The sequence below is a fragment of the Asterias rubens genome, chromosome 22 (assembly GCF_902459465.1).
Source record: "Asterias rubens chromosome 22, eAstRub1.3, whole genome shotgun sequence".
Lineage (NCBI taxonomy): Eukaryota > Metazoa > Echinodermata > Asteroidea > Forcipulatida > Asteriidae > Asterias > Asterias rubens.
Window position 1 is genome coordinate 757,847 of NC_047083.1, and position 25,519 is coordinate 783,365.

Here is a 25,519-nt window from a genome sequence, read left to right on the forward strand (position 1 = left end):
TGCCGCAGCTGAAATCATAGCTTGAAAATGCTCACCGTTTCTTTCCCCTGTAAATAGCGCCCTCTTTGTCACAATGAATCATCTAAGATGAGAAACAGTCGTAGCATACTGAAGCAAATTACACAAAAAAGCATACGGAAGTAAAATTTCAAGTGAAATTTCTTTCATCTGTAAATTTGATTTCCATGTGACCACCGATCTGTAAGGGATTTGTGAAGGTTCTGAGATATTTACTCCAAATAAGAAGTCTCGTCACCGCAGGAAAAAAAACTGCCTGTTCACTATTTTGTTTAAAAATCTGTATACAACAATCAAGCTGAATACTTAGGGAATGTGCAATTTCAAACTTGTAGTTTGTGCAGAATTTCATCCAATGAAACCTATCTACTTTGGATGCGTTTTATTTCTGACGCCAACTACTGTATTGGTAGTTTTAAGCATTGGTAGTTTTAAGCCAAGGGAGAAGGCTTTTGAGCAAAAATGGTACGAATAACTTTCGTTTTCTAGATTTCAAGCTCACTCATACAATATAGAGCCTCAAGTTTGGCACAGTTTAGTTTTGAGTCATGAATATTAATGACAACTCATTAATATTCATGACTTAGCATTATCATTCGTGACTTCTCATTACTAACAATGAGTCACCCGAACACTTTTGTTTACCTAATATCAACCCACTGAATGTAACTGCAATGAAGTCAACTGGTTCTACCAAACCACACAACAGCATAATTACAGTCCAAACTAGCCAATGGGAAACGAGGTGCTAACAAATTCTAAAAAAAAACGTCCAATCGATGATCAGGACTTAAATCTAAAACAAACGTCAACTCCACAAATTGGTCATCTGAATTGTTGGACGCAACTTTTTTTTCGCACCACCGTTTTTTCTTCTTCTTTGTTGACGATTTGTTTGTACACGCTCACTGATAAACAATATACACATCTCTTTATTGCAGCAGGTATTCTTGTTATAATGCACAGTACACAAAGGTACTTTGTCACTCAGTTGTCAAACTTTCTGTTGTTTTAGGTTTTATCTGGAAGAAAAAAAAATGGGGAAAAAAATTAATACCACTTGTAACACTTTTTTTGGGGGATAAAATTGGCAGAATCTACACAACTACGAATTAAAGTCGTATAACGATAAATGTTTAAAAAATCAATCTTTATCGATGACAGCAACATGACCTCGCTGAAGGGGTCACCAGAAGAGTGACCTTTTCTACAACTGAGTGATGACCTTGTTGCAATGACCTTGTTGGAGATGGAGAGGTCATTGCAAAGGGTTGGGAAACGACCTTTTCTGCAACCAAGTTATGACATTGTTGCAGAAACCATATCAATTAGGAGTAATAATTCATATCCACTTCAACAACCTACACTCGGCCACATTTTCCATTGAGTTGACTAACCCTTTGAAACCAGTCAACTTGACAGGTTTTGTAGGGTGGCATAACTGTTCACACTGTTCACGAAACTAGGTGTGTATGGTGTGGATACTTTTGAGACGCTAGCGTCAGCAAACATAACGATCCTTTTTAGGCTCTGAGCATGCGCGCGCATCCTCAGTACTGCTCGCGTAGGTCTGAGCTAGGCAATACTGCTGAGAACTTTGAAAAAAGGGACCCTCCAAGTCTTCCATTATTATTGCAGAATGGCACAATGCATCCACCCTAGACCATACAACACAAATATTGAATTTATTAAAAGATATATTTATTGTAAGGTAGTCATACAATACTTAACTTTTAATCTTTTTTAATCTTTAATTAATTTACCTTTTTATCTTTTTTCTAATCTTACATCAATTTACCTTTTAAATCTTTTTGTAATCTGCGTTCAAATTGTGCATTAGTCATAGTCATCGGTGAGGTTTCTTAACAAGAAAACGGTGACTATCAAAATAAGAACCTGTCAACAGAAAAGAAAAACAGACGTAAATTAAATTATTGCATTAAAATTGTTAATGGCCTCACGTTTCGACACTATTTTAATACTGTTTTAAGAAAGGGTTACCATAGTTACTGACCTGTAATACTGCAATCCCGATACAGATTCCTCCTAATAACCAGATGTACTCAAAAAAAGTCCCATACAGGGCGTCATAGCAACCCTATAAAGAAGAAACAAACAATAGTTTAACAATTGACCCAATTTAGCTGAACAAAGAGAACGCGTTCTGTTGGTTGAATTGCTCCACGCAGAATACGCACACGCTCATTCAACCAATAGAATGTGTTCTCTTGGCGTCGTTATCGTTATCGTTATTGCTGCAGTGGGACCGGGCCTTAACACTCATCCCCACTCACTGGAATGAAGATGTATGTAATTTAATTTACCTGAAGAAGTTTTAGCTTCATTCATCTTTATGTTTTTGAGACAAAAGTGAAAATCATAGAACAATGTTTTCAGAAGAGTCACATTTAAGTCTGTTGTACATGCACAAATATTATTTGTTGGGTATTACTTATTTCTCAAAAAGTACAACACCTTAGAAAGAAAATTTCAAGGGTAGCTTTCTGCTATCATTTTCGGTAAACCATATAAGTAAAATGAAAAACTGTAGATGCTTGTTTTTTGTGTCATACAAAAAGTACCCAAACCCTTTAAAGGAAGCAGTTTCAGAACACTAAGCTCTAGTTTGGTTTCCTTCTTGTTCTTACCTGTTGGAATCTGAATTCAGATGGTTCAGAACCTTGGCATTTTTGCCGGTCCTTATAAGTGTACTCTCCATCATCTGTGAGGTCTCGTACGCAGCAGGAATCTGGGACTGTGGTGTTATAGCCTCGGTTCTCAGCATTTTTCACTTCGTTGTACCATTGACTTTGTTGCCAGTCAAGATGGTTAGAGTTTCCGCAACACATTAACTACAAGTAGAAAACATAGCATCAACTACAAGTAGAAAGCAAACCGTCAACTACAAGTAGAAAATAAGTTTTAGTTTAGTTTATTACAGCAAAAAAAGTTGTCTACAAGTTTCCATTTCTTTGTTTTTATTTCAATTTAGTTTCAATTAAATTTACATCCACAAATAATCATACTTGTATAAACAAAAAGCTTAAAGGATGTTGAAATAAGGAAAGCAAGTTTATGGTTTTCATTCCATGGTAGATTTTCATGGACTTCTTGTGATATCAGAGAATAGCGCCCTCATTGTTCAATATTAACACACACCCCACAACTGACCAATCATAAGCTGTAACTGTCTAACCCAATACCTGAGGAAGATTTAACACCTACTATCAAACCAAACCTCTTACCTGAGCTTGCATACCATCCACTGATTTGACAAAACCATTTCGAGTAGTGCTATATTCTTGTATAAGTGAGCTATGCATTTGCCCCTTCACAAAATCTTTCACCTTAGAAAAGAAAAGAAAAATAATGACAATTTATAGAGCGCCCAATAATGAAACATGCTCCGGGGCGCTTTACAACTGAAAAAAAAAAAACCATTAAAATCCTACAGTTATTAATTAAAACCTAAGAGAAAACACAGGTTCAAATTGTTTCTGAATAAAAAAATATTTCTCAATTTTTTAGATTTAAGGGGGTTATACTTTAAGGTTTTTACGCCTCTGTGCACAGCCACAATCATGGTTATACTTTTTTTTTTTCAAGTCCATTCTGTGTCAATGGGGAATAAAAAGTTATTGAGTTTGTCGAATTCAAGATCTTCAGAGAGTTACTTAATATTTATCTGTTGTATGTTTGTTGTCTTTGTAACAGAAAATGTATCCATGATTAAAGGCTGTGCACCTCTTTATTATCCGACACTAGGGGGCAGCAGACAGTCACACCAAGAAAACCACTAAGTTTGCCAATCTTACAGTTGAAAAGTTTTTGTTCTGAATTCTCTTTGCACAATGTGAATGCAAAGTAAACAAAAGGGTCGCAGCAGGGCCTGGAGTTCCTGCAGGCACAATCTTAACGCACTGCAACGGAAGGAAACATTCAATCATACATAGGGGTACACTGTTATCAATTTGGAATGTTCGTGACCCGGTCCCAAAATCATAAAGCATGTATACACACACACAAAATTGCTTAGCATGAACCAGCTTTTCTCAAGACAACAGAAAAATTACACAGATAATAAATAATGCATATCAATAAAGGTCGCCAGGCAAAGATAGAATTATAGTTCACCACATCAAGGCTATGGAACAGAATCAACACCATAATTCAAAAGAATTTCTTTTTCTGCAAGGCTGATAAAAGCTAATTTTAGGCGGGAAAAATATTGGAGACAAGAGAGCATGAAAATAGACCGGATACGATAATGACTTAACGACGTTTTTATGGCAGCACATTAAATTCTTTCCCATAAACTCAAGAGCAGGAACATTAAGTTTCAGTGAATCCTGAGGACTATTATCATAAAATCATTAGAATAATGGAGAGAAAAAAAAACTAAATATAAAGAAGTGTATTGATGGGGAGATTTCGGATGCACAGTGCAGTAAAACAATTAGGAATTCTTTTGGATTGAACACTATTGGTAATTGTCAATGACCAGTCTTCTCCCTTGGTGTATCTCAAAATATGCATAAAATAACACACCTGTGAAAATTTGAGCTCAATTTGTCGTCAAAGTTGGGAGAGAATAATGAAAGAAAAAACACCCTTTTCACACGAAGTGTGTGCTTTCAGATGCTTGAATTTGAAACCCCAAAATCTAATTCTGAGGTCTTGAGATCAAATTCGTGGAAAATTACTTCTTTCTGGAAATCTACATTACTTCAGAGGGAGCCGTTTCTCACAATGTTTTATCAACCTCTCCCCATCACTTGTCACCAAATAAGGTTTTATGCTAATAATTATTTTGAGTAATAACCAACCTGCCTTTAAAGTCACCTGGAAGTGGTATTTTGTCAATATAAAGCCTTTGTCACTAAAATATGTGTTTTGATGAGAGGAATATGAATAAACAATTAACTAAAGGTTTTAAAAAATTAGTTTCCATGGCATTTACAACATCCAGCAGCAATACACCTGGCCGACATTGCCGGAAAAATGCAAGAAAAAAAACTTTTTTTATTTTATTATAATTTTTTAATATTTTTTATACATACTTACCTCTTGGGTATAAGAGAAGGTTAAAGCTATGCAGACTATTTCAGCCAGTATCAGGAACAAAACGCAGACAAAATACTGTCATAAAGAAAAGGAAGTTATCAGTAATTATCATTTTAATATTTCCCTCCCCACCTCCCTCGGTGTGAAGCCACATCCTACGGAGGTGAGAAGTTCAAAAAAAACAATGCTTTAAAATGTTTTGAATACTTGAAATACTAGGCCTAAAAATACAGAAAACAGACATGTGTAAAAAACACAAGTGTTTAACACTAAAGGGTTTTCCCTTCTTGAAATGGAAAGGGTCTTTGATTACAAATAAGAAAATCTATGGGAACATTTCGAAATAGATAAACAGAAAACAGACACATCTAATAAAATTTACAAAAAATGTTTTCCCTAACATGTGATATGAAAATAGCATTCTATTAGAAAATAATAAAATCTGTGGGAATATTTACAACAGGCATGATGTTTGTTCCTTGGAAAGAAAAAAAGTAGTACAAGGGCTGACCTACTTATTCAGGAGATGAAGGCTTTGATAAAAAAAATCTGATTTTTCCCAAAGACAAAACAAAAACCCTGACCTGAGCTAACACTGTCAGTTTTTCACATTTTCCTCCGACAGGAATAAACTGTTTGTGATATAATATCCCTTTGTTATTTCAGACTTCCTTTATTTTGATGCCAAGTAAACAATTTCTGTATTCTGCAAAAACTTTCAAAGCAAACGTTTTCAAAGTAAATTCCTGATTCCAGATCAGTACTTCAAATTAAATTTCAAATACTTCCCAACTGGAAGTTAAATTCTGGAATACGCAGCAAAACCATCACGATATTGCGCTGGTTTTTGTTTTTCTAAGCCCACCAAAAAAAGGAAGTATTATTGAGTAATTTGGTTCATGAAGAAAAGGTCTTGGTTTTTCTAAATATAGAGTAGGCCTACAAACAATGGGTTAAATTTACTTATAAACAAGGAAATACAAGTGAAACAAGTCATAGAATAGCAACAAACTAGTTTCAACATTACAAAATCACAAAAATGTACAAAATAATATAAACGAAATCATGCTGATAAAAAATTCAGCATTATAAATGTTTTTCAATTCTAAGACTGTGATGACAAATGGAAGAAATGTTATGCAGACAAGATTGATAAAATAAAATGATGCAAACACAAAGGATCAAGACAATCTTAGCATATACATAGTATATCAAATCAAGATACTGTAAATTATGCAAAATACATGTAAATATATGCAAAATCATCATAAATATGCAGTACAAAAATGGAAATATTGAGGTATGCAAAACAATGTAAATTTATGCAAAGTTAACACACACATATGCAATGATATGAAAATTTGAATTTATAAGTTATGAAAAATACATGTAAATAATTATAAGCAAAATCAACATAAATATGCACAATAATGTAAAACAAAGTTATTGAGTTACATAAAATCAGGACAAGTTATACAAGACAGATATATGCAAGTTTGAGAAAATCATTAAAAAATACATTTCTGAAGAGAAGGGAGAGGTTTGAGGGAGGGGCTTGAGGGTGAGGTTTGAGGGATAAGGGGGGGGGGGGTCGTAAAGGGTAGCGGGTTACAAACGTCATACTTACAGTCCACAGCATACATTTTGACTCATGACAAGCCCCGAAGCATCCTATAAACCCAAGTATCGTGACGAAGAATCCGATACCAATCATAGCGAAGCCCAAGTTGCGTAAGATGGGAAAGTCAAACAATCTAAGAAAGTCCAATGTGTTCCGGTCGATGCTGACCCAAATTCCAAGCCCTAGTACTGCGATGCCGCTCAGCTGCGTGGAAAAACAACAAGAATAATCAAAAAAACGGGAACATAAAAGTACAACAGATGTTAACTTGGATCAATACTAGCTCTCCCATCAGCGAAAATGGGTTACGGAGAAATGTAGCGCTTTTGCGTCCCCTACCCAACAAGATAGCGAAAGGAATACAGAACAAAATCCTTCTGCGTCCTCTCCATTAAGAGCATGTGTGAAAACAGATTTATATTCAAGCAAACTTGACGCACAGATTTACGCAAAACGCGGTGTAAGAACAGCTTTACTTTTTGCGCATACTTAGCTTAAAACAGCGCAATTCCTTTTTTAATCAAAAAAATATTACACACAAAATTATCAAACATTCAACATCAGCAAATTATAATTTTTAATAATATACTCACCCAAAAAACAAAGTTGACTATGAAAAGTACTATCTTTGAGCATGTACCACATGTTGTAGTTGCCATGGTGAAGTTGTGACCCTGTTACTGTTGCTATGGAAATAGTTACTAAGGGAGGAACGAGTCTTCCCCAAGGTGTGATATTGCACTCTTGTCGCTTCAAGTCTCTGTAGAAAAAAGAACAGAAAGAAACAAACATTATGGTTAAACCTTGCTTGTAAGATGGAAGAACTTCAAAAACATAAACCTGCTAGATAGAAAATAAAGTTTTCTTTGGAGCAAAGAGACCAGTGGAGAGCCGTTGTCAGAAATGTCCGCATTTGCTTGATTTAATGATGATGATTATAACAGTTATTTCTTCAACATTTGACATGCTATATGTTCCCAGGCCTCGATAACTCACGTCACCTACGGCAACATGGTGCCCTGTGCTTTTGCTGGGGTGCCCTTTGCAAAGTTCCAATAGAAATTTAATTTGTGCTCACTTAAGAGCCCTTTACCAGAGATAAAGAGCTGTATCTCTTCAAGAACAAACTTCAAGTCCTAGGTCTGACCTCATCTTCTTGGAACAAGATGCCTTTGGCAAAATTTCATAGACCTGCTTAAAGCGAAACATATTGCTTGACAAGTTTCTGCTAAGCAGAAATGAATGGGTGACCAGTCACAAATTGTACATGTGAGATGGTAGTTTGGCTGGTAACCACAATTTTGTTGCGCTTAGCTATACTTCCTCTGCTTTAGCAGCTCTATGAACCTGGGTCTGAGCGTTTACCATCCATAAAAAGAGACATGTGTTACATAGTGACTGGTGATAACCGGTGTACAATACAGGACAGGTGCGCCCAGTGATAGAGGAACACAGCCTAAGTGTTTCAATTTGTCAGACCCTCACACCTCGACAACAACTAGCCCCCGGAAATTTCTCATTTCGACTAAATCGCATCACTCTTGAGACAAACAAGGCTCTGCGAGAGAGTTCACAAGAACTTTGAACTTTTTTTTTTAATTGCAGCAGAGTTTAGAAGCCCGCTAGAGGGAAAGGTTTCTCAAGTTCAAATACAGACTGAATGTACAAGCAACAAACAACACAGGAAATGTTTATTGTTCTTGTAAATTGAAAGAATCAAATATTTGTCAGAAGAGAGTCAATAGTGCAAAAATAGAGCTGTAATACCTCGGCTTAAAGGGAAGGTACACATTTGGTAATTACTCAAAACAAATATTAACTTAAAAACTGACTTGGTAACGAGCATTTGAGAGCTGTTGATGGTATAACACATTGTGAGAAACGGCTCCCTCTGAAGTAGCAAAGGTTTTGAAATAGAGGTAATTTCTCAGTAGTCTTTTATCTGAAAGCACACAAAATGGCCAACAAGGGTGTTTTTTCTTTCATCATTTTCTCCCAACTCCGATGACCAATTGAGCTCAAACTTACACAGGTTTGTTATTTTATGCATATGTTGAGATACACCAAGTGAGAGGGCTGGTCTTAGACAATTACCAAAAGTGTACCTTCCCTATAATCTCACAAAACACTAAGATTCATCTTAAGATGAGTTTGTCAGTATCGCCATAGTGATTTGTATTGTGACATCACACTTTCCTTAGGGATGAGGATTGATACACAATTAAGATCAATCTCAGCTCTTTAACAAATCCAACCCAGCTGTGTGATCCCAACAACACATTTAGGGATGTTCTCCGTTAGGGTACCATAAACATTTGGGAATTACTCCAAAAATTAGTGCGCTTGTTAGAAGCACTGAAGCTTTAAAAACATTTTCAGAAACAATTGCCTTGAAAGGAATGTGATTTTAGAGAGAGGGATTCAAAAACATTTCAATCTGAGAAATATTTCCTGTTTCTCAGATTGTGTATCGCAATTATGGATTTTTCTTCCTGCATGGACAAAACCGCTCCAGATTTTCAGCAATATCTCAAAAACGCTACCACATTTTGAAAAGAGATTTTCATATAAATCTTAAGTCTTATTGAAACAATCAAAAGATTCCAAAAACCAAAGGTATACTTTGCCTTTTAGCCATGTCAATGTTAATGGCTGTGGCTGATATTGGTATAGCCAGCCTATGCTTCAACAAATGTAACCATGGTGATCAAGCCACAGCCGCAGTCACATCCACTAATTTGAAAACAACCTCAGTCTGCTGCCCCTTTAAAGTATTGCAGACTTGTTCTCAGACAGTCCTGCCAGGGACCCCATGCAGTGTTAAGTACCCTTGAGAATGCATTTTCAAGAGTCATCGAGAACAAGGTTGACGGTAATGGCTGGTTCCCTACACAGCTGGAACTCATATGGAGTGTTATATTGCATATTGAAATTGGAGTCCATTTGTATCATTTCAGTTTCGAGAAAAAAAAGAAAAAAAATTGATTTCACAGCCGTAGGGGAAGGTTAAATTGTTATATTGGGCGAGGAAGGTTACTGTACAGCAAGATGGTTTTAAAGGCATTGGACACTATTGGTAATTGTCAAAGACTAGCCTTCACAGTTGGTGTATCTCAACATATGCATAAAATAACTAACCTGTGAAAATTTGAGCTCAATCGGTTATCGAACTTGCGAGATAATAATGAAAGAAAAAACGCCCTTGTCACACGAAGTTGTGTGCGTTTAGATGGTTGATTTCGAGGCCTCAAGTTCTAAATCTGATGTCTCGAAATCAAATTCGTGGAAAATAACTTCTTTCTCGAAAACTATGGCACTTCAGAGGGAGCTGTTTCTCACAATGTTTTATACCATCAACCTCTCCCCATTACTCGTCACCAAGTAAGGTTTTATGCTAATAATTATTTTGAGTAATTACCAATAGTGTCCACTGCCTTTAAACCAATCCAACCACAAATGCACAAGGGATAGTTTGATAACAGATGTGGATCTAAGATCTGTGGTCAAATCCTTGACGGCAGTGGACACTATTGGTAATTACTCAAAATAAATGTTAGCATAAAAACTTACTTGGTAACAAGTAATGGGGAGCTGCTGATAGTATAAATATTGTGAGAAATAGCTGACTCTGAAGTAACATAGTTTTTGAGACAGAGGTAATTTCTCACTCAAATAATAAATGGCTTCAAATTTCAGGCCTGAAGCCTATTGTTAGGCATTTGAAAGCACACAAAGTTGTGTAACAACGGTGTTTTTTCTTTCACTATTTTCTTTCAACTTCGATGACCAATTGAGTCAAAAATTTTTACAGATTTGTTATTTTATGCATATGTTGAGACACACCAAGTGAGAAGTCGGTCTTTGACAATAAACCAATAGTGTTCAGTGTCTTTAATCTACTGTTTTTAAATCCACTAAGGATTGTTGGTATGTTAAATACCTTGTAGTTTACAACCACAAATGTCAGAGGTCACAAAAGAGATGCAGAATTTCTGATCTTAAAGGACGACTTAAATTTATTGCCCGTTTAATTCTGGCAGTGACTCTTAAAACCAATTCCAGTCGCTGGCAAATGGCCAGAATCCATCTTTGGGAATAATTCTCAAAAATGTTGAGGGGTAATTTAATAAAGCCTGTTAGCATATGTTTTTCTGCTTGAAGAACAGCGCTAAGCAGGTTTCTATTTCATACCAGGTTCCAATTTTATAGAGCCTCGGAGCTGAAAAAGTACTTCATCACAAAAACATTATACTTACCAGAATAAGGAAACGAGCCAAAAAACAATGTCTAATGCACCGTCTACTCTTTGACAGGCATCCTATGAAATTGAGCCAAGGGACAACATTTAAGCTTAATTGCTCAGTTGGTAGAGTGACAGCTTGTTAATCTGGAGGTTCGGTTCAAGTCCCACTCTAGTTAATTTTTGTTTGCTCAACACAAAGTTATGAAAATATAGCATTACAAATTTAGGGATCTGCTTTGGAACAGTTCATTGACCCCAGGGACCTCATGAAATAAGTAGTTGCATTCTGGAGGATGTTTTTCTTTTTAAAACCTCTTAAATAAGAAACATCCTGGTCATTGAAGCCAATTAATTAACAGGAATTGTGTTAGGTGTGGCAAGATGGATGAAGGGTGGATGATGATCAACAGACTCACCCCCGAGGGAGCATTCTGGGTGGGTTTACCAAGCTGTGAGTAGTGTTTTTGAGGTAAGACAAGATTATTTGGGATCACTGGTTGAGTTATGACTGTTAATCTGAGTAATAATCTTGATATAATATTGGGAAGGGGTAAGGGGTTGGGTATTTGTTCTCCCAAGGATTTGTCAAAGCTTTGGGGCATTAAATATTAACAAATTTAAAAATTGTAAAAAAGGGGGAGGGGACTATATGTATTGGCCCAATAACCTAGCTTCTGAACCTGGAAAACCCTGATGATTTTGATGTTTCTACCGAGTAGGAAAGGAAACAACAATGGCAATAACTTAATAAACTAAATCGGTAAAAAGGGAGCAGTGCTGGTAGACCTGACGGCAGCAAACAAGAAGGCTGTGAGATGTGCCTAATCCTAGCCAAACATTTCAAGAGTAGCTAGATGATGGACTCGTAAGAAGAAGAAGTTGAACGGCTTCAAAGTTCTCAATAAAACACAAGACAACATGCTGAAACTTTCACTTATCATTTCTGTGTGACACCTTGTTTAACTCATACATTTATTACAGCATGAACAAGCTATCAGATCCCTGACAACAAAACAGAAAAGTCTTTAAAATAAAATAAACATCGTGAAGAATTACCCTTTCTGATGATTTACTGTCCGACCAACGTCAAGGATTTCCGCTTTGCCCAAACACCAGAACCAGCCAGTAATCAACAACTGGTTGTTAGTGTTACTAAAAGGACAATTTACCTCCAAGTGGTTTGACCTCTAAAGCACTGGGGTCATGTGCAGAGGAGCACTGCCTGGGCCAAATGAAGAGGGTGTGTAAACATAAAACCTGTTAAAATGCTTACTAAGACCAAGTCACCAGCATGTGACAACTGGTACTACTAAACCCCTCCCACCTGCCTCCCCCCCCCCTTTCAAAGAAAAAAAAAGAATGACAAATCCAGATGTGGAATATAATTTCGGAGAGGGCATAGAGCCAAGAACTTTTTTATGGAGAGGGCAAGGCATTTTTCAGTTTGAAAAGGGCGCTTCCATTTCAAAAATCTTAAAGTCTGTTTGACAATTTTGATGAGGGAACCAAGGTCAAGACCAGGGCAACCAAGGAGTAATTCCAGACATGTCGGGTAACCTTTCTCTCAAATGAAAATTACCATCCCAGCTAAAAATCTACTTTTGTCCTAATTAAAGGTTTACAATGACATTTACACCCCTTTTTTGTATAACAACCACAAATTTCACTGAGGTCCATTACTTTTTCAGCTCGTTCAAATTCCTTTCCTCCTTGTTCAAAGTAACCAAAGATACTTTTTTTTTCTTTTCTTTTTTACTTTTTTTTTACACCTCAGAAAAACATAATTTTTTACATTACTGGCCTTCACCTTGAAGTCAAGAAGTTTCTTTCTTAAAAAGAAATCCATCAAAGTTTGGCTTGAGGTTCTAGGTCAAGTGGCTTACAGCACATCATAATAAATTTTGCCCTAAATGTTTTCCCAGATAGTTTGAAGTGAAGGGGCATTTTTTTTTAGAATCTCAGTCTCAAGAGGTTTTTCAAAAAAACAAAAACACACAAACATAAAATTTTAAAACTATAACTAAAGGTAAAATCTATTTCTTGTGATAAATCTTTTGAAGGGGCACCAAGGCCAAGACCAGAGCAACAGTAGCCATGGCTGATGTAACCCCAAGCCAGATGGTAAAATAAGGGTACAAAAAGTAGATTCCATTTTTATAAATCTATTCTACTTTTAGAAATATTTAAAAATGTTTTTTTATCACTAGACCATGAGCCGGTCTATTCTTAGATCATAAGTGATTATTTATAAGTATACAAATCAATTAAATGCTTGCTGGAAATACTTTCAAGATTTGCCAGGAATAAGTTTCTAATTTCCAAGAGAGAGTGCACTGACCATTTGATGGGTCGACAAACTTTTTTCTTTTACTCATGACAAAAGTTCACATAGTGAGTAAAAAATGACAACATTAAATGAGACAGCAGAACTTTATCAAAATTACGACTCGGCTTTCGGAGAATGTCAACGGATGTTTTGGGCATTAGGAACGGCACTGGTAGAAAGAGGGAAAGAGTAAGAGGAATTCAATTGGATCAAAAGCTTTGGAGAATGTAGGAGTCAAGAGTACAAACATGTGACGTCATATCACCGTGGCAACGTGTGGCGACTAAGTCTGAAGGTTTGTTGTTCTGTGATGCAATAGTTGCGAAATGTCTCCTAGAAATCTTAAGTTGATCTTAATCCAAATACTTGTTTTGTTGTAGCATTCACGGTATCAAATTCGATTCAAATATTTTTTGTGAAAAATTACTTCTTTCTCAAAAACTACTTTACTTCAGAGGAAGCCGTTTCTCACAATGTTTTAAACTATCAACAGCTCTCCATTGCTCGTTACCAAAGAAGTTTTTATGCTAACAATTATTTTGAGTAATTACCAATAGTGTCCACTGCCTTTAAGAGGATGCAACTTTTTATTTCAGACCAAATAATAAACCAAAGGTAAACTGTTGTACGATTTAGTAAGAATCCGAGCCAATGAAGGAGGTGACTGAATACGATCAACGCTTGGGTAAATTTCTCTATTGAGTAGAACAGTTTTGAGAAGAACTTGTGATTTACTCATCATTTTGATCAGAATGCTCAGTTCACCGTGAGGAAATTGCCAAATTCCAAATCGGAGTTGGGCTTTGGTGGACTTCCGGAGTCTTGCGAAAGGATGACTCAAACTTGGTGGTCAGGTTGGCGTAGTGCTTTCTTTCAACCTCTAGGACCCTGGTTTGAATCCCATCAGTGGCACTGGTTTTCAGTCCCTACCTGTCCCTAATTTCATAGAGCTGCTAAGCACATAAATTTGCTTAGCATGAAATTTCTTCTTTGATAAAAACAGGATTATCAACCAAATTTCTATTTGTTGCATATTGCTTGTTACTGGTATTCAGCTGAAAATCATGTGGAAATTTGGTTGGTAACCCTCTTTTTATCAAGGCAAGAATTTCGTGTTGAGCAAATTTGTGTTTTTAGGTTTTCCCCGACATCTAAGACTTGACTTCCATTTTTTTCCCCCTCTTCACAGGTTTCTCCAGGAAAAAATACTTGAAAATCTTGATACCTAGGTACCAATCTAAACACCACACAAGGAATTGGTTGTCATTTCTAATATAGGAAACGATTTGTAATACCAACAAACGATAACACGTAGAGTTAAAATAACTTGACAAATTGCTCTACAGCAAGTGTAATGCAATCATAAACATTTACATACGCACGTTGTACGTCACATACATATGTCTGCCGTGTCTATTTTTATACTTTCTTGTTGACGTAGTTTCCCCCGTAGTGGGCAAAGTGAAGATCACGGCGATTTATGTCTGATGTTTGGACGTGGCACACATACCAATTTACCATCTTAAAGGGATGGTACAATTTTCTGAAGAGAGGATTATTTCCAATCGTCTTTGCTTGGATTGCCCTTTAAGTAACTCACATATTTTAAATGAGTGAGTTTTTTTTATTTCTTTGAAAATTTGTTTTGCGGAGAAAGATTGTATCAAAAAGAAAGAGTTTGATTTCTTGCCGATTTTGTGAATGTTTCTTTTGAAATTTTTCCTGGAAGCTCATCCCCATGCCAATCCTACCAGAGACCATACCCACATAATGTGGATGACTCGCCACCTTAAACACTGCCTACCAGGACCCTACCAGCCTTTGGCCTCAGTAGCATCCGTCCAAATTCTCTGACTTCTCCCTATCCTTCCAAAAAACATCCAGTGCATTTCATTTCAGCAGCCTTCATAGAAACAACCTACTACCAGGACCATGCCAGGCTACCCTACCAGGACCATACCAGGCTACCTACCCACATAACGTCAATGATTTGCCCCAAAAACAGTGCCTACCAGTACCAGCCTAGGGTATCAGTAGCCCGAGTCACAAACTCTCTCACTGCTCCCTACCCAACCCCCAAAAACATTCAGTAAATTTCATTTCAGGAGCGCCCATTCCTATGCCTACCAGGACCCTACCAGCCTTCGGGTAGCCCAGCAGAGTCACAATCCATCTCACTGCTCCCTACCCAACCCAAAAAAACATTCAGTAACGCCAATTCCGTTGCCAGGACCCTACCAGCGTTCAGTTTCAATAGCCAGAGTCACAAACTCTCTCACTGCTCCCTACCCAAACCCAAAAAAACATTCATTAAATTTCATTTCAGCATCGCCCATTCTGTTGCCAGGACCCTACTTATTTAGCCTACCTTCCCACATACATGTACTGGCCATGACTCCTCCCCATAAAACTTGATACTTCAGATGCCTAATGACCATCTTACTCATTAGTGATTCCAGAAATCGCTGGAGCGTGACTAACCCAATCAAGTGCTGGTTATCAACATTGCGTGTCAATAAACATGTAGCAGTGCTGGTACATATCAAGGCTAGATATTAGTCATTTTGATTGATCATCTTGGGTAGAGTTCAGTGACTCTCTTATTGGACCACCTGGATGGGGTTTTATAAGGAGTTATTAAAATGTCCTCAACCTTTCTTGTATCCTTCTGCTTCCAAAGGTGTCATGAATTGACTCCACAAATTGGCCGACTATGTTACTTCGCAAAATAAAAGGAAAACCATTCAATTTCCAGGCATATTTGTTTGGATCATTATATTCTACTTCTAAAACAACTATCTATAATCTAACCATATGCATTTCATAACAAACGGTTTTGAACACTTTTCATAGACCAACTCGCCCGATCCATGCCCTATCCACGGCAACGTGTCCCTTTAATTGCGCGTTTACACCGTTTCAAACGCTGTACAGTAAAAAATACATTATAATACAGAATAAAAACACGAGCAGAAACAGCAATTTGATTTAGAATACACAACAGTTGAAAAAAGAAGCAAATGGAGTAAAAAATTTCATTACAAACACAATTCCTCCATTCCAAGACTATGTATCAGTCTACCTTAAAAGTCAGAATGGATTTCCAGTCACACTATATTACTCAAGTAAATGTCTATGTTGGCACAGCAGAAGAATATTCCCCCCATGTAAATTTATCCTGTGGCAGGAATGTACTTAAATCAAAGTAAATTGCAGCAAATCATCAAGTGCTGACGGACTGGTAATGTATGAAAGTAGAACAATTAGATACTGTTCTTGTTTCCTTCTGAGCAAGATGGCCTAATTACATGGCACATTACTGAAGTTAACTGACCTGGAACAAATCAAAGAGTCCAATTTAGGGGTTCCTTAAACAAATCTGAGAGGCAGATTTGGGGGTTCCTTAAACAATTCTGAGAGGCAGATTTGGGGATTTCTTACTTGGGGTTCCATGAACAAATCTGAGTGGCAGATTTGGGGGTTCCTTAAACAAATCTGAGAGGCAGATTTGGGGGTTCCTTAAACAAATCTGAGAGGCAGATTTGGGGATTTCTTACTTGGGGTTCCTTAAACAAATCTGAGTGGCAGATTTGGGGGTTCCTTAAACAAATCTGAAAGGCAGATTTGGGGATTTCTTACTTGGGGTTCCTTAAACAAATCTGAGTGGCAGATTTGGGGGTTCCTTAAACAAATCTGAGAGGCAGATTTGGGGGTTCCTTAAACAAATCTGAGAGGCAGATTTGGGGATTTCTTACTTGGGGTTCCTTAAACAAATCTGAGTGGCAGATTTGGGGGTTCCTTAAACAAATCTGAGAGGCAGATTTGGGGGTTCCTTAAACAAATCTGAGAGGCAGATTTTGGGGTTCCTTAAACAAATCTGAGAGGCAGATTTGGGGATTTCTTACTTGGGGTTCCTTAAACAAATCTGAGTGGCAGATTTGGGGGTTCCTTAAACAAATCTGAGAGACAGATTTGGGGGTTCCTTAAACAAATCTGAGAGGCAGATTTGGGGGTTCCTTAAACAAATCTGAGAGGCAGATTTGGGGGTTCCTTAAACAAATTTGAGAGGCAGATTTGAGGGCTTTCTTAGATATCTGAGAGGCAGATTTGGGGGGTTTCTTAGAAATCTGAGAGGCAGATTTTGGGGTTCATGAAGCCTTTTATTCAATTGAAAAACACTGGTCTTGTCCAGTCACAAATTTATCGTCTAACACATAAGCCTTGTGGCCTGTCTGTCCTCCAGTGTACAATTTGAGCCTTGACGAGTAACCTAAATAAAACCTTCTTTAACCATGAAGAAAATTAATTCAAAATCTAATTTCCTACCTCCATGGTCAAACGTTGAGAGCTGTCTCCACAAAAATGACAACACCCAATAAACCCATCATATAAAAAGCTACCATGAGCTAATTAAGAAAAAGGCAACAGAAAGGGCTTGGTCTGAGACTCTTACTCTTAGTCATCAAGACATTTCAATGGTCTAAGAACCTCTAGAGTGGCCGCTCTCAAATGAATCTACCAAATGAGCTTTCCCAAGAAACAAACCAATCAAACACAACAAAAACAATACAGAGGCAACTAGCTTTAAGACAACAGCACAATTAGTACTGGTCTACATGTATAGCATTGGACAATTGCTCCATGGTCTGAGATGCTCACCAAGATATTTTAATTAGCTAAGAACATCTAGAAATGAACACGCTCAAAAAAGAAACCTATAGAATGAATTCCCCCATTAAATAAACAGTCACCAAACTACCAAAAACCAAAACAGAAGTCAACTAGCTTAGAGGCAACAGCACAATCATTAGTCTGTCTGAGATGCTCACCAAGAAATTTGAATGAGCTAAGAAGAATCATCAAGAAATTTTACTGGTCTAGATAAAATATCACTTTCAAACGAAATCTTTCAATTCAACTGAACTCTCTCATCAAAAGGTAACACAGAAGGAAACAGTGTTGGTCTCTTTCTGAGACGCTCATCAAGAAATTTCAATGATCTAAGCAGATCTCCGCTGACCCCTGAGATGACCACTCTAACTTAAAACCAATACAAATTGGCCACAGTGTCCACTTACACCGTTCACCAGACACTCCAGACCAGCTTCCCTCTTCCCTGAATGGAATTCCATCTCGGCATAATAATCTTAGCATCTGATCATTTCTCTCTATTAGCCTCCAACAGCCCTAACCTTTCAGGCAGATTATCTGTTTAGCGAGGGGTGGACCTCCAGGCTGTGTAAGAAGCGGGATGCACTCCAAGAGGAGAGGGTGTGTTTAAAGGGACAGTGCAGACCGTGGTTCAGTTAAAACGCGGCATTAAAGGGAAAGTATACACTTTCTCCTAAAGACGAGCAGAGTGTACTGTGCAAGAGGGATCCACTTGGAGAGGATAGGGTGTGTTTAAAGGGACAGTGCAGACCGTGGTTCAGTTAAAACACGGCATTAAAGGGTAAGTATACACTTTCTCCTGAAGACGAGCAGAGTATACTGTTTGAAACGTCAAGACCACACCGGCTCTTTTCAGAGCCAACACTCCCACAAAAGAGTTGTCCCATGGTTGTACTCGCAAGTTTACTTCGATTTATAGTTACTTCCTAATGAAAAGTGTACGTTTGTTTTGGGAGCTGTATGATTGTTTTAATCCTATATAAATAATATAGACACTCCAGACTCCTGAAAGGGCACAGTAATTTCCCTCTGATAAGGGCCACTTCTGTTGGGGAAAATGTAAATTTGTATAGGAACCTTGCAGAGGACAGCAAAAGCACAGGGCACAATGGCACTTGCAGTGGGTGCATTGGGTCATGGGTCATTTAGAGACCTGTATAATACAATAAAACTAACCTGTGAAACTTTCATTTCAAAAGGTGGTTTCGTTTTTCATAAATCAAGGCCAATAAGCACAAAGGCAATAAACAAGGGCATGGAGGCATGTAAGCCTTATGACAGCCAGACACAAGACAAAGCCGGGACAAAGTCTTTTTCGCCAAGTCAAGATTTTAAAAATCCTGACCTTCCTTCCACCACTCCTTTAAGACGGTTCTGAATTTAGCTGCCTACCATTTTCACCTCCCGTGGTTTCATGTGTGTATTTCTGAACACCAAACAATTGGGACTAGTCGTTGACCTATAATTTCCTAAAAGATTCAAGTCCGAAGGTGAAATTGTATGATTTTAGAAACGCTAGGCTTATCTGTTTGAGCCTTCTCGGAACCAGGGCATCATATTCAGTTTCAAAACGGCCTGTAGAAATTTGTGGCATGAAAGTTTGAGCAAAGTTTAAAGGCCCTTGACATGTTTGGTAAAAGTCAAAGACCAGTCTTCTCAACTTGTGCATAAAATAACAAACATGTGAAAACGTAGGCTCAATTGGTCATCAAAGTTGCAAGAAAATAATGACAGAAAAAACACCCTTGTTTCACAAATTTGTTCGCTTTCAGATGCCTGTGAAATAGCTTCAGGCATGAAGTCTTTCTCACAGATTGAAATATTTTAGTGAGAAATTTCCTCTTTCTCAAAAAACTTTGTTACTTCAGAATTGTTTCTCACAATTTTTTAAACTGCCAACAGCTCTCTGTTGCTCGCTACCAAGTACCAGTAAGTTTTTTATGGTAATATATAATTTGATCAATTACCAATAGTGTCCAGTGCCTTTAAGAGCTACCAGCTTCGCTACTCCACTGGGAGATGTCATATACACTAAAACAATGTCTCTGAAACGATATTTGATAAATTAATCCTTCAAAATGTCCTTGTTGTAATTCTAGACAAGATCTCGACCCATATCTTCCACTCAACCTTCCTTAGTGAGACAGTTTTGACTAAGTACCCCAACAAATTCAAAAGAGAAATGGTTCAAAATAACAAAGGTCGTTGGTTTGAATCCCACCGGAGTAATATGCCTTTGAGTTTTTCACAGAAGAACTTGGGTAAGTACTGAGTATATAGTGCTTACACACATCGGTGTATATGGGTAAAAACCAAAATGAATAACAAAGACATAGTGTATTTCTTTCTTACTCATTTTGGTTTTTACCCTAGACAAAGTTAACGAAAACAAATTGATGAAGGCCTGACATCACAACAGGAGGTCATTACCAATTTGTGCATTACGGTTATGATCATGTGAATAATTTTGGTAAGTAATTCAACAGCTATTTTTTTTTTCAAAAGATGACTTACCTGACAAAAATTGTAGTACTCTAAATAAAGATGACTTTCAGTTCCTCATGGAGACGACGATCTCCCCTAAGCAACGGCTTCACATCCACAGCGTACCCTGAAAGATTTCAGAAGTATTTTCTTATCAAATGGTGGATTAAAAATTGTATACTTACGAACATAAAATGTACATACACATGTAAGACCAGGGCTCAATTTCATAGAGCTGCTTAAGCACAAAAAGTAGCTAAGCACAACAAAATTATGCTTACCAGAATAAGGTTACCAGCCAAACTACTATTTCACATGTATAATTTGTGACTGGTATCCTGCTCTACTCTGCTTAGCAGTCAATTGTTAAGCATTTTTTCTGTTTAATAGCAGCTCTATGAAACTAGGCCCTGGTCTCGGGTGGCAGCGGTCTTGGCCTTTATTGTTGCAAGTGTTGACTTTTATTGCCCTTGGAAAAAACGCTGGGCCTTTTTACTGAGTACAACAGCAAGGGCTGACCTATATGTACAGTACATGGTACCAGCATGTATAGACATTTCACAGAAATTTAACAACAACTTTGCTGTTATATCATGTTACACAACCCTAACCTTCTATCTATCCACCCCTGATCAAATAAATGGTTGGGTAGTGTCGTGGCCGAGCGGTTAAGAGCACGGAGGGTTTGAATCCCCAGCCGTGACACTTGTGTCTTTAAGCAAGACACTTAACAATTGCTTCATCCTTCGGATGGGACGTAAAGCCGTTCGTCCCATGTGTTGAGTAGGCCTAACGCATGTAAATAGAACCCAGTGCACTTATCGAAAAGAGAAGGGGTTCGCCCCAGTGTTCCTGGCTGTGGCTGCTGTATGCGCGGTAGCACCTTGTAAACTTTTATAAAATGTTAAATAATTGGGTCTCAGAATTCATCACTGCAATAACCTATCTCTCTGAAAGTTTGTATATACTCAGCGCCTTGAGTACCTTGTTTGGTAGATACGTACGCTTTAAGAGACTTTGATATTATTATTATTATTATTATTATTATTATTGTTGTTAGTATCACACGACACCTTTTCATATTTTCATCTCCACAAAAAGGAAAAACAATATATTGAGACTGAATAAATGTACGCATTCCTTTCATAAAAATAATAATAGTTCTGAAAATGATCCCTGTGCCTCACAAACAAACAAAAAAAACATCAGCAATTTGATCACATTAGGAATAAATAGGTTTTGAAATTGCGCTTGAAAGCATCCACTGTTGGCGAGGATCTTATGGTCTGTGGTACATTGTAACTCCAGTGAGTTGGCCCTTTAAATATCATCCGAGATATAAGAAAGCAATAAATACGACTGATCATCGCGGTGCTTCTGCGATGACCAAATCTAACGACCGTTCCTTTGGTGAGTCATTGTGAAACGGCCCGAGGATCATTTTGTAATCTTCAAGAACGCTCCATTATTTAATTGTCATTTTCTGACTCAGTTTTTATCTTAATGCATGAACAAATTGCCGCCGTGTCGTCGAATGGAGGGGTGGATTGTGCAATTTAGTTTTTCTCAGAAGTGTTTTCATTTGAAGTAATCCCTTCGACTGTTTTTTTGTATCATTTTGTTTCGGGGCTGCATAAATTCAGTGAGAATTTTTAAAGTTGTTTGTCAGTGTACATAAAGAGCTACACGTACATTAAATAGAAGACAATATTTTCGTCTTCAAAACTTGAATCAATCTTAAAAGGCAGTGGACACTATTGGTAATTTCTCAAAATAATTATTGGCATAAAACCTTTCTTGGTGACGAGTAATGGGGAGAGGTTGATGGTATAAAACATTGTGAGAAACAGCTCCCTCTTAAGCGCCATAGTTTTCGAGAAAGAAGTAATTTTCGACGAATTTGATTTTGAGACCTCAAGTTTAGAATTTGAGGTCTCAAAATCAACCATCTAAACGCACACAACTTCGTGTTGCAAGGGTTATTTTTCTTTCATTTCATGTATTATCTCGCAACTTCGATGACCGATTGAGCTCAAATTTTCACAGGTTTGTTATTTTATGCATGTGTTGAGATACACCAACTGTGAAGGCTAGTCTTTGACAATTACCAATAGTGTCCACTGCCTTTAAAAATTAAAACCATCTCCTTAAAGTTGAGGCAGCCATAACCAAGAGTATCACTGTTAATCGCATTTTGGGGTTTCCTGTCAAATTTTAAGACAAATCTTCAGCTACACATGAACAAGCCTGACAGTATTTTTATTTCAAGCGTTCCTCAGACAAATTAAAATTACAGACATCTTTCTTAATGTCAAAGCACTTACAATTTTACACCTATAACTTTAACAAGTGCACATGTAATAATTCCGAGGAAACTTGGCCGACAGCGGCCGATTAGAATTCGGCAATATCACAAATTATTAGTTCCGTCACAGGGAGTTTGAAAAGCTGAGTAAACAAGCAATACGAGGTTGAGCTGGAAGTTATAGCGTTTACATTTGTATGGTCCGACTGCAATAACATCAATTTAAACAGATAGGTGGGTGTCATATTTCTTTTTTCTTTCTTAGTTTGTGTTTTCTCTTCCCAACTCCCTCTCATAGAAACGAGCTGCTAACATTTTGTCTTGCAATCAGGGAAATAATTATTTAGATATCTAGTAATAAACCACAAGGGAAACTGACTGGGAAATATTTAGAATTACATTCAATATAATATGGATAAAGGTTCCACGTTCAGGGAGATTTTCAATTTTGTTCATCGGAAAATGGGACGGTTGGTTTATTTTCAGGACAATTTCCTGCAGTATTAAGGAGAGTTGTGTTACTGGAAATTACATCCAAGGCATGTTTTTATTATACAGGGGTCCCTACTTAATTAAGATTCTCTTCCAAGGATTTCGTTTTGATCCTGCGGGGATCCAGACCTCTGAGTTTACTTAGAGCAAGACATCTTCAGAGACTTTGAGGTACAGTTTACAAATTAATTTGTAATCGTTCTTAAAATTAATAATAAATAATAAAACACTGGTAAGAAACATACAGCAGCTTTTGAAAGTATAAAGCATTTTCAGAAATATTTCAACTCAAAATAATGTGGTTATGTAAGAAAATATGTCAATTTTTTTATATAGAATTTTACCTTTTATGTTGAGAGAAAATTTTAGAAGGTTTCTCCCGTCTCCTTCCACAGCTCCACAGAATTCTGTCAAAAACGACCAACTCTGTTTTGACAGCGTCTTAGATGGCTGTGGAACATCAGAATCTAAGAGAGAAAAATAAACAGAAGAAAAGATAATAAGAAAATGAAAAATCGATGCTCATCATACATATATTTCTCTTTCATACATTTATTTCTCTAATGTGCCAACTTTTTAACACAACAGGGAAACCAACTTGGCCCAAACCAAACAAATGGGACAGAAATGCATAAAGAGGCTGAGATAGGACATGTTTATATTCACATCCATACACAGCATGCCTTTGAAACTTTGAAATGGAAACTCGTCTAGATCCAATCGATTTAACAAAAAGTATTTCTCTGAAGAGTCTCTTACTGTCTTCCAGTAAAAAAATAATGTTTGAGTTCTTGCTTCTCTAAGACTGCCAGGAACTTATCGCCTCGCTGTGTGACACAGCCTTTACACATCCTTTAAAGTCAAGACTCTCAAATGTTGTACTGTTTCTATTCTTCATGGTTAACAAATCAATTCATTTGTTTTTACCTGGAAGAGCATTCAGTCCAATTCTCAAATTTCCAAACGAAATGTCATAATTATTCATTTGACATGATGTCATCGACGATGTCACTCATGATGTCTAATGCCTTTAAACATCAATACCGGATTTCTCCACCAGCATCCAACGTCAAGATGTCGGATTTCCCGAGAAACCTCGCTCAATAGTCGGGCAGCTGCTAGACACAAAAGCATCGGCAAAACTAAGACCCGTACAGATAAGTCATCTAGGTATAGAATATTGTATGTCCTTGGCTCAATAAACCTCATTATTCATTGGGACACCAATGAAGGCGAAGTACCAACAGACGTTGTGACAACACACACTATGATTCACCGTGTCTTGTTTGCAGATCGCGATTTAGAGCAAGAGGATAAATGGGTTTTTATTTATAAATGTTAACCTAAATTTGATAATTTGTATAATTGGTTGAATTTAAAATCTTCCTGATGATCAGAACTAAGAATTAAATATCTAGAAGAACCTGCATCATGCCTGTATGCTTTGTTTTTGAAAGGGCAAGGGCAACAAGGCTTCTTCTGCTTGGAGGGCACCCTATGAGGAATTAGTAATTTTTACTGTAGCATTTTCAAGGGCACCAAGGCAATGACCAGGGGGCATGGAGGCAATCACCTCTGATACCTTTAGAAGTATCAGGCCTGAATCTGAATCATTTCTATTTTAAGTAGTGGGTGGTTAGCTGGATTATGACTAGCCCTTGTTTGAAGATGGTTGTGTAGACAAGATGGTGTGCGAGACTGTTCTGTTTGAAACAGCTGAACATTAGAGTAAATCTACAACTCTCAGATTACTCACTTTACATACATGTAGGTAACGTATACATGTTTAAACTCTACCTGTTCACCAGATATCTGTATCTACCTGGTTTATTGTCTTTCTAGAGCCAATGCGTCACTTCTTTGTCAAACAGTGTATGACAAAGAGACGTCAAAGCTCCTCCATCCACTCAATGGGATTATGAAATTAACGATAATTTCCTAATATAAAATTAACAGGAAATGTTAATCTGTCGAGCTAAATCCATTGATATCCATTCCTTAAGATGACAAATTGACTCCTTATCCCCTGCCCTCCCTTCCTCAACTCAATTCATCATGACAGGAAATTAATCGTTCATAGAGTCCTCCTTTACCAGTGAAAGCGGGGGACTGGTTAAACGACGGTCGTGGACGTGATTACGTAAATGGGGTTTGGTTTACTCAATAGAAGACAAACATATGTCTTAGGATCGTGCACTCACAATCACTGATAGTCAAAAAGACATTATGTATTGTTTAGTTTGCTATTAAGGTTACATATTCTACGGGAATATTTAAGCAAAAATTACAGGCTAA

The 25,519-nt window shown here is 37.3% G+C and overlaps 1 protein-coding gene across 2 annotated transcripts in view; it reads right to left on the reverse strand.

Annotated features, from left to right (window-relative positions):
* Positions 1–221: 221 nt before the first annotated feature.
* LOC117305287 (CD151 antigen-like) overlaps positions 222–25,519 on the reverse strand; it is a 39,513-nt gene continuing 14,215 nt past the window's right edge. The window contains exons 1-11 of one of the 2 annotated variants that reach the window (XM_033790135.1): positions 24,152–24,326; positions 23,569–23,691; positions 20,458–20,554; positions 7,297–7,463; positions 6,710–6,907; positions 5,083–5,157; positions 3,264–3,365; positions 2,667–2,870; positions 2,033–2,116; positions 1,817–1,914; positions 222–1,040 (exon numbers count right to left, since the gene is read on the reverse strand). In XM_033790135.1, coding sequence (XP_033646026.1) covers positions 1,855–1,914; positions 2,033–2,116; positions 2,667–2,870; positions 3,264–3,365; positions 5,083–5,157; positions 6,710–6,907; positions 7,297–7,362 — 789 coding nt within the window. In that variant the 5' untranslated portion in view covers positions 7,363–7,463; positions 20,458–20,554; positions 23,569–23,691; positions 24,152–24,326 and the 3' untranslated portion in view covers positions 222–1,040; positions 1,817–1,854. Of the gene's footprint in view, positions 1,041–1,816; positions 1,915–2,032; positions 2,117–2,666; positions 2,871–3,263; positions 3,366–5,082; positions 5,158–6,709; positions 6,908–7,296; positions 7,464–20,457; positions 20,555–23,568; positions 23,692–24,151; positions 24,327–25,519 lie in introns of those variants that run through there. The other variant, XM_033790134.1, reaches the window with a different exon arrangement.